General features: G+C 39.8%; 2 protein-coding genes across 11 annotated transcripts in view; both read left to right on the top strand.

Moving 5' to 3' along the window:
• Positions 1-72: 72 nt before the first annotated feature.
• On the top strand, positions 73-3,703 carry osr2 (odd-skipped related transciption factor 2). 2 transcript variants are annotated; one of them, XM_060065257.1, is made up of 4 exons: positions 73-383; positions 1,568-2,281; positions 2,655-2,754; positions 3,162-3,703. In XM_060065257.1, exons 2-4 carry the CDS (start codon positions 1,623-1,625, stop codon positions 3,342-3,344), a joined length of 942 nt encoding a protein of 313 aa, XP_059921240.1. In that variant the 5' UTR covers positions 73-383; positions 1,568-1,622; the 3' UTR covers positions 3,345-3,703. The 2 variants fall into 2 exon arrangements, with proteins under 2 accessions (XP_059921240.1, XP_059921242.1); XM_060065259.1 differs by having other exon boundaries at positions 74-383; positions 3,244-3,703.
• Positions 3,704-7,227: 3,524 nt separating this feature from the next.
• LOC132468221 (intermembrane lipid transfer protein VPS13B-like) overlaps positions 7,228-9,931 on the top strand; it is a 325,476-nt gene continuing 322,772 nt past the window's right edge. For all 9 annotated transcript variants that reach the window (XR_009528182.1, XM_060065938.1, XM_060065939.1 and 6 more), the window contains exons 1-2: positions 7,228-7,361; positions 8,555-8,712. Coding sequence is in view for 8 of the 9 variants with exons in the window: in XM_060065938.1 (XP_059921921.1) it covers positions 8,566-8,712 (147 nt within the window). In the remaining variant the exon portion in view is untranslated. The remainder of the gene's footprint in view (positions 7,362-8,554; positions 8,713-9,931) is intronic.

Here is a 9,931-nt window from a genome sequence, read left to right as displayed (position 1 = left end):
GGAGTGGATCACGGAGAGGGGCGTGTTGGGGGCGGGGCGTGCGCGCCGCTGCCGGAGCCCTGAAAAGTGAGGGACCTGTGCTCATTACGCACACTGCAGCACCAACTCTCAGAGTGGCCTGGAACCCGCGTCGCGAACTCCTGTAACTCACAGAGAACGCGCAAAGTCTCGCTCACGGTTTAGTTCTTTTTTTTGTCGTTGTTGGCACTTTTGCGTAAAGTTCAACCTAATAAAGGGGGCTGCATGGCTACGTGAGAAGTACATGGACGAACTTGGAAGAAGTTTCCCGACGCTTTATTGGAGCTTGATGTCGTTAGTCATTGTGGATTACTGATACACCGCACGAGTCTGTGAAGAGTGACCTTTGGCAACTATTTATTGGGGTAAGATTCGAGTGCTGTGCAAAGCAGGTTACATGAGGTTGAAACTGACAGCAGTTCTCGCATTATATAAGAATAACTATCATTCAGTGCGGCGATATGTAGAGAAGTTTGTTTACAGTTGACTGATGTCAAGAGTAAACAGTAAAACCTTTGGTAAATATAATAGCCTACAATAATTTCGTTGTTGCAGAACACCCCAAAGTAGTGTTAGTATTAGTGTTGGGTCCTACAGCACCTGCGCAAAAATCCTGACATCGGTTCGTAAAGAGAAGTAAAATGCAGTCACTGCAGTGATAAGACGTGGACGATCTTTAAAATTGGAATGTGGAAATAAAAATAGGCGGATGAATGTGAAATTCTCCCCGGGAGTACAATGTAATGCATCATTATTATGACAAAATACTACTTTACTGCGCCCCGTTTTGTCAATCCAGACAAAATACAAAACGCCCGGTCTCGTTGAAATGATTATTCCAGTAATTATTCTGTTCTCGCCATAGACTTGACCTTCCATAGAGTCAGCGTAATGTGTGTGGGAAAACATGACTTAATACTACCAGCAGGTATATTAGGAGGCCTATTACTTGTGCATGTTTGTTTTCCTAAAGCCTAGACATTTGTACTGCATGTACGAATAATCTAGCTCAAACTAATAGGCCTAGGGATTTTTTCGTTTTTTAATAAAAATATGTTTCAATGCCTTCTATTTGAGAAAGGCTACATTGAATTACGTTTCACTCATATAATAACTCCGTTGTTACACAATGCTAATCCGTATTTAGAGTATTCCATTAGTACAGTGAATTTATTTTAACACGTTAAATAGTTACTTTTCCCAATATTAAAAGCTCCTAAATTAAACAGCTGTCACATTATTGAAGGTGGAAGTAGGCTTTGTATTTCCACCGTCCAAACCACGTTCAATGTTTTGGCCTTTGTGCCTATACCTCCATTAATTGGCACAATCATAACTGGAAAAAACAAACTATCGAAACGTCCCTACGCTATTCGTTAATATAAAACAATTACAATTGTGTGGATTGAGCAACCTTTGACCATCCCGAATAAGCGAATTAAAATATTGGTTGATTTCCTTTTGTGCTCGTTTTCAGAAGCCCGCCCTTGTAATCCGTGTAAACCACGGCACCCCCCTGACGCTCTCCTTGTGTGTTCTTGTGTTCCAGAGTGTCCTAGTTTCTGTCTTCTCCAGAGGCCTCCGCCTTGACGTCCTTCGCCGAGATGGGGAGCAAAGCACTGCCGGCACCGATCCCCCTGCATCCGTCCCTCCAGCTCACTAACTACTCCTTCCTGCAAGCTGTCAACACTTTCCCCGCGGCCGTCGACCAGCTCCAGGGACTCTACGGCCTCAGTGCGGTGCAAACGATGCACATGAACCAGTGGACGCTGGGTTATCCCCACATGCAGGGACTGAGGTCAACGATAACTGAAATGGCAGCTGCCCAGGGCCTGGTGGACCCCAGGTTTTCCTTCCCTTCGTTACCGTTCGCCGCTGCAGCGCACCTCTTCCACCCAAAACAAGGTTCTGTAACGCACGGTCTGCCCTCGTTGCACAAAGTCAGGCCAAGGTTTGATTTTGCAAACCTCGCAATCGCAGCCACTCAGGAGGATCCTCCGAAAGCTGTAGACTTGGCAAAGCTGACGGAGGGACTCGGGGGCACGATCTCTGAGCTGAGCAAACTCTCCCCGGACAGAAAACCAACCCGTGGCCGGCTTCCGTCTAAGACGAAAAAGGAATTTATTTGCAAGTTTTGTGGCAGGCATTTTACAAAGTCCTACAACCTACTCATCCACGAGAGGACACACACCGACGAGCGGCCCTATACATGTGATATTTGCCATAAGGCCTTTAGAAGACAAGACCACCTTAGGGACCATAGGTAAGGAATACTTTCATGTATCACCCCCCCCCCCCCCCCCCCCCCCCCCCATTTGAATGTAGATTTATAAAAGCTATTTTGTTAAAATGTATAAAACATCTGAGTTTTTTTGTTGATTATATTCCAGAGTTATATAAATATGGCTTTCAAGAAACATTAACAATATGTGAAGTCCTAACTTTTTTAAATCACTGGTGCCTGGCACAGGCCTGTTCCCCGAGTTCTCTCCACGAGGGCGCCAGAGCACTTAACTCTTCATATGGTCCGTAACATAGAAATAAAATCGTTCCTCAGACAGGGTCCTGCAACAAGTTAGAGGTTGCACGTTGAACGAGCATATGTCTGATCATGTTCTCTCTCTTCGCCTCCACAGATACATCCACTCCAAGGAGAAACCCTTCAAGTGTCAAGAGTGTGGCAAGGGATTCTGTCAGTCTCGAACTCTAGCCGTCCATAAAACTTTACATATGCAGGTAAGATCTCAACAGTGTGAAACCACAACAGCACACAAACTCATACTGATAAACCAGAAGAGAGACACATTCATCGTTGGTCAATTAAACGTTGCGTATAATGACAATCCCAATGTAGGCTTACGATACTGATTGCCTGGGAATATACAGACAAACAGAGTCACGCACATATTTGCGCTTGGATTAAATCCAATTTACGATGCAGGCCTACGAAAATAACTACATGAATATAATTTAAAAAAATGTCCTATGCAAGGGAATGAAATCATCATCAACACATGTTACACACATATATTGGCAATTAGTGATAATTGCAATGACTTGCAACGTGGTTTACTTCAAGTGACTGGAGATAGATATCATATAAATAAAGGGAATAATCATTTGCTTGCTTTAAATCTAAACAGGAATCGCCCCACAAATGCCCCACATGCGGAAGAACCTTTAATCAAAGAAGTAACCTGAAAACTCACCTTCTCACCCATACAGACATCAAGCCCTACAGCTGTGGCCGCTGCGGAAAGGTGTTTCGGCGCAACTGTGACTTGCGACGGCACAGTTTGACGCACAGCCCACATCAGGACTACTAGCCGGGATGGCTGGACACCTAAATAATAACAATGATAATAATGATGGTAATAATAATAACTGATAACAATGGACAAGAGAAAAAGAAGAAGCCAAGAAGTGTTTTGTTTTTTTTCCTACTTATTTTGGTTTTGCCCAAAGACAATCTGGAAATCAGGACACTTTACGATTGGGATTTTGGAATCAGTTGAGTCTCATTGGACCGCCGTGGAGCCGCGTCGTCGGTCATATCACCTGTAAATATCAACACCATGTAAATACTGTTTTTATTGTTCTGCCTTGGGAATAAACGTGTTAAAACCAGGCATACGTTTAAAGTATGTTAAATTGTATTTTAGAAAATAAAGCAAGTTAAATATTACCATTTGTAAGACTGCATTTGTGTGTTGCGTATGCCTGCAGGTGGAAACATGACACGTTTGTAACCAAAAATATAAATCCGACCGAGTAGATCAGTGGACTTGTCTATGGGTCTTCTTGCTATAAGACAGGTGGTTCTTCTAAAGTCCTTTAAGCATAGCTCTCAGAAATGGTTGAAGAATAAACAATAGAGGCCAACCGCATTTTTTTGTTTGACTTTTAAAATTATATATTTAATTAACGTTTTTGTTAAAGATGTTTACAGGTTAGCAGAATATATTAATGTATTTCCATTGCCTATATTCACGTCTCCAACTCAGAGAAATTATGAACTATAATGCGTCGCCAGTTATTCCAACCAAGCTTTTAGCCTGATTATCTATCAATATAAGACTTATTAGTTTTAGTTTGGTTCACTCAGCTGGTAGATCTACAAGCAATAGCGTAATTGGCACACACTGAAGAGTTATATTAAGGCACCTCACCTAAAATTAAAGACCCTACTAGGCGAGGACTGCGTGTAAAATAGATGGATGTTATAGAGTCAATAACGATCGCTAGCATTAATACAACTAGGCATACTAATACAATAAATACTACAACTAATAAAAACAAAATATTTCTAATTATAATTTTAAAAACTCTCTATATAAAGTAGCCTAAAGTAATATTAGCTTCATAATAACGCATTATATATTTTATATAGGCCTAAGCAACTAAGGTCTTCTATCTACCAAATAGTCTTGACTTTAGTTCAGTTCTTTTATTTTCAGGGATAATGGATTAGTTTCCGTTGGATTCGATCTTAGTACGCATTATACAAAGCTTATTTTTAAATTGTGTTAAATTAACATCTTGATCGTTTTATTAAATCGACAAATAGAGGCCTATTATCCATTGACGCAATATCACTTGATGCACTTGCCCCCTCGTCGCGTGGATGACGTTTCATTTCTTTAATTATAGGCCTATGGGCCTTACGTTGTGATATCATTCGACTGTGAAGTTATTTGAATTAAGGAAATATTGAAGTGCCCGCAAACAAATAATAAAATTTAAACAGTATTATTTGACCGGGTATAAAATATCTCACTGCAGGTGGACTTTTTTGGAAGCAACAAAAACCATTGAGTTCGTTGGAAGCATATGCAAGTCTTTGCATTTTGTCTCTTATTGGGAAGTTAAACAAAGAAGAAATCAACGAATAGGCCATTTGAAAAATTAATACAATTAAAACATATAGGCCTATTTCTTTGTCTGGGCCTATTACTATTATTATTATTGCCCAAACATATGGAATTAGCGATAATAGGGCTTCGTTTCTCATTGGCCTACGTTACTGAACCCTCTTTCCAATGGGGTATAGGCCTACGGCAAAATTAAGAGGTCAACGTGACTCTAAACGCAGTATGATTTAGCCTACCTGGATTCAATTCAACATTTGGAGGCAACAGTGAAAATGTGTAAGGCCTAATGTGTAAATCGGTTGTTTTTTCATTGACATCATTAGGCTAGATTAATATAGTATCATTAGTAAGTGGCCATTAGGTCTGCATCATGGTTTAGCCACGAGCATGAATATACGCATAGGCCTATTTTTCTATGCGTATATTTACATTTCTGCCATGGGATTGAACATTTGGCTAGTAAATGTGTTTTTTAAGGTGGCGAAATGCATGGAATAAATACTTGTTAATAATTATGAATTACAATGTTGATTTGGCACAATAATGGCAAATATTTATGCAATTAAATTGTGCGATTCACAAATACACCGTAATAACCCCCCCCCTTCATTGTATGGCGCACTTTTTATAGGCCTGTATGACTTTGACCCGATTTTATGTGATCTTTCAACTTCGTAAAGTTTGAGCAAAGAATTATACCATTCAGCTTCTGAAAAATTCGCAACGGATAAAGAATGGGACTTCTTGAATCCAAAAAAATACAGTAGGCCTATGATCATAAAATATGAATAGCCTAAGCTAGGGAGAAGTAAGGAAGTAGCACGCACACACACACACACACACACACACACACACACACACACACACACACACACACACACACACACACACACACACGCACGCACACACGCACGCACGCACGCACGCACACACGCACACACAAACACACACACACACACACACACACACACACACACACACACACACACACACACACACACACACACACACACACACACACACACACACACACACACACACACACAATCTTGCTTGCTTAGATTCACGGTGTAAACTTTACCTCAATCATTTAGAATGTGGCCTCCATTCAGCCAATAAATTCCGTGTTTATACGAGCCTTGTAGCAATTAATGGACGATTCTTCTTGTGTTGTGACAGTGGCCCATTTTGTGAGGGTTTCATAGCACAATAGAGGCACACACATAAAGTGGAAATCGATTATAATTGTTTTATCTGTTTGACATTACAAAGCAAAATTAAAGGAAGCTATATTTAGGAAGAAGCCAGATTAAGTTTAAGAGATATATGCGCTAAAGCCCATACTGGCCCACAATGATTTATTCGAATAATGGTCTGAATGCGCAAAGTTCGACAGGAAAAGGTAATTCATTAGACCCAACATTCGACATGAAAAAAGACAGCCATATATTTAACCACTTTCCTCCTTAGGTCTCATCAGACAATATTACATCCATGACCCCTATAGGGCAGCCAACTTTAAGGAGAAATTAATTAATCCCGTATTACAGATATGTAGGCTAGGTATGCCGCTGCAGAGGCAAAGTCAAAACGAGGGCTTGGAACTGGTCATTAAAAAAAAAGAATAAGCGTGCTAAAGAAGTTCAAGAAGCTCAAGACGATAGACAGGCAAGAGTGAAAAGACAAAGTTCCGTTTTTTTGATTGAATTCCCCACGGAACTGCCCATTCGCATTAAGTGCAGAAATTCAAACAATCTTCTGAAGTGAACGGTAACCGTTTACTGCTGCACGAGTGTCACGCTGTCACGACACGGAGGAAAACCATTATGTCTTCATTTATTTTATTTTGTTAACGACCACCCAGTTTTCTTCACATAAATTAAATGCTTCTCTGTTATATACCCAGGACAAATTTTGACTGCCTTTATGCAGGAGCTGTCATTGGGAATTCTGAAGTTGAGTAAAAAATATTGTGTAAACTAAACACTTCCAACTGAAGTGACTTCTTTGGTGAGCTGATTTTTTTTTAACACGAGGGTTTTAATGCCGACTCGCTTAAATAAAACAATATTTTGTTTTCTAATTCCTTATCCTTTTAGTCGTCGAATAGACCAGAGACCCTGGCATGAACAAATCACTGTTTCTCGATATAAGCTATTTTGTTACACTTAATTGTATTATTTAATAATATGTCAACGTTTGTATGGATCAAAGCTATCACATCGAAATAAAGTTATATTCAGAAAAGTCATCAGTCACAAAAATAGGATATTTTTAGGCCTCTGTAAGGTAGGGGCGTGCCTCTTGAGCGGAGAAGGATATGACGTCGCGCACGCGGAAGCTCTGTGTATGTTTACCGATGACGTTTACTCGGGACCACAGAGATGTGCTAACCAGAACAGCTAACGAGATGCATTGGTTACTATAAAGTTATAACTCTTACAATAGCTTCAGGATAAGTGGGCTAACCGGGTAAGAAGAACGCGTTCGCTTTTCCCAAGCATTGACTCTGGTGGTGATAATATGTTATCGAATATGAAATATATATTACAATAGCTGCAGTAGCTGTTAGCTTAGCTCCTCTCCTTCTCTGATGCTTTGGTCTTCAGAATAAAGCACCCACTAGGTTGTTATGCTGGCTCTGAATGGGTCTAATGTTGACACCGATACATTGTCTTGACCGAATTGAAACGTCGTTTTCATGTATGACAACTACTGAGGAGGAACGTCTAACTTACGATCATAACCAAGTAATGTTAGCTAGCTCCCTTAGGTGTATGTATTACTCTCAGTTTAAGACATGGGCATCATGTATGTACATATAAAATACAGCCCAAGTACATCGAATGGCACACTACTAAACATATTTCGTCTGGTCTTCTAAATACGCAAAGTGCTTTCTGTAATCAGGACTTGCTCCACTTATATAGACTGACAGGTGTGTTGAAAGAGGTTGGGACATCTGTAATGATCAGGACTTGCTCCACTTACACTTACATTGACTAAGAGATGTGTTTGAATCGATTGGACATCATTGTTGAACAGGACTTGCTCCAGTTATATGGACTGAGATATATGTAGGAACCGGTTGTAGCATCCGTATGATCAGGACTGGCTCAAGTTGCTCCTTGACTGAGGAGTCTGTTGGAACCAGTTGGAAAATGTTGTTGACATTAGAATACCTGTCGGTGAGCCTACGTTGATTACCTAGTTGGAATAACTTACCTTTACATCGCGGCAATACGGAAGGATATTGGGTTAATTGTGTACTAATTCAGAAGTAATTGAAAGTGCTTGTTCAGACGGAGGTTTGTGCTTTTGTTGGTCATGTCCTCGTCTCTTCAGTCTCTCTGCAGTAGTGTGGAACAAATGCAACAAATAATTGGTTTGTTGTTGTTGTGAATTGGTATATCATATACATTTGTAACAAGTTGTCTATTCATATTACAGTAGCTGAACATCCGCTTGAACATAGTCTAAGCAATGACTTCTCAGCATGGGAAGCAGATTCGCCTCTCCATTTAGAGAAATACTTGTCTGCCTCTCAGATGGCTAGTTCATTTAATTGATGAAGATATTGGACAACACTATGAAACCATGAAGAAAGATGTCTCCATAAACTGTCCAATATGTGTGTGTGTGTGTTTTATTCATTGTGACCGAAGATGGGGACAAGATGTTGGAGTCCTATGTCACACCACTCCTGATGAGCTATGTCAACAAATACATAAAGAATCTAAAGCCGTCAGACCTGCAGCTCTCCCTCTGGGGCGGGGATGTGGTGCTCAGCAAGTTGGATCTGAAGCTGGATGTCCTGGAGCAGGTATGCTAAGTGGTACTTACTATTCGTATTAGTTAAATTTTTCGTCTAAACAAGTTGAACTGCGCTTCAGTGTTGTCGTGAATATTTTAAATTTTGTTGAAAGAACATAGCATGATATTATACATTGATTGAGGGGCTATGTTAACTTATATCTTACCCACACATGTAATGTCATTTTAACTGTATTTTATTTTAATGGCACAGCAGCATCTCTTCTGGAGACAACCACACCAGAATTTGGTTGTTGCCGCTGTTCAGTTTGCTAGTTTGTACAGCAATTAATGTTGGTCTGGGGAAAAATTCATAGTACACTGAGATAAACAACTTCTATCTAATCAAATGTTCTTCAATTTCTATCTGAAATCATAATGCACCACCAGTTATTTTTCTATCTCAAAAGTGAATAGCTTCAAATAGCCTACATCATTTGCAACAACAGGCTACAAAAAAAAAAAAAAAAGAGAAGTGTTGTGTTACAGGATGCTGATACTGCATCAGTATAATGTTGATGGTGAACATGTTGATGTACTCCAATGTTTTACCTTCCACAGCTTTTTTTTTACTTTCTGTACATTTTTATAGCTGTCATATCTGGATTGGATCAATGTTACTTTGGTAAAACAATAATCCTTTGCTGGCTGAAGTTCTTAAGTTTCAGAAGGGCTGTCCAAAGAACTACCTAACACAACATCAATTGTGATACAAGTTACTATTGCATGCAGCCTTAAGAAAATACTTGCATTGGGTATTTGTGTTGAAGACTTGGCAGTTTACTCCTTTCAGGAGTTTGCTATCCCATATTGCTTTTCAAAACTTTTATTTGAAGAAGGGTCATTGAAAACCTACTTTTAGGAGTTATATTACTACTACTTTTAGTATCACTATGGTGGTATTAGAAAATACCTTTTAATATGTTGTAATTATTGGTTTATGCTCTCAAGGAGAAACAGAGTTGTGGATGACCAGTTTCATGATTTAATGGGTGGAAGTGTAGTTCACAGATGCAGGCCAAACTAATTGGCCAGGCCTCTGAATAAATCAAATTTGGATATAGCCGTAACATATTTGTAATGTGTCGCTATTGGAAGGAAACATCTTTCCAATCTTAAAACACACAAATAACACAAGTAATTTTCTTCATGTTCCTGCCTTTATGAAATAACATACAACCACTGCATCAGTGAGGTCGAGCTGAAGTTAAAGTCCTTGCAACTCTGGC

Source organism: Gadus macrocephalus, chromosome 11 (genome assembly GCF_031168955.1).
Source record: "Gadus macrocephalus chromosome 11, ASM3116895v1".
Taxonomy (NCBI): domain Eukaryota; kingdom Metazoa; phylum Chordata; class Actinopteri; order Gadiformes; family Gadidae; genus Gadus; species Gadus macrocephalus.
This window is presented reverse-complemented; position numbering and strand designations above follow the sequence as displayed.

Bases quoted from the DNA above. Each gene is read 5' to 3' on its own strand.
- osr2 (XM_060065257.1), top strand. From the start codon at position 1,623: ATGGGGAGCAAAGCACTGCCGGCACCGATCCCCCTGCATCCGTCCCTC. The intron at 2,282-2,654 runs GTAAGGAATACT...TCGCCTCCACAG, and splicing joins GACCACCTTAGGGACCATAG to ATACATCCACTCCAAGGAGA. The intron at 2,755-3,161 runs GTAAGATCTCAA...AAATCTAAACAG, and splicing joins ATAAAACTTTACATATGCAG to GAATCGCCCCACAAATGCCC.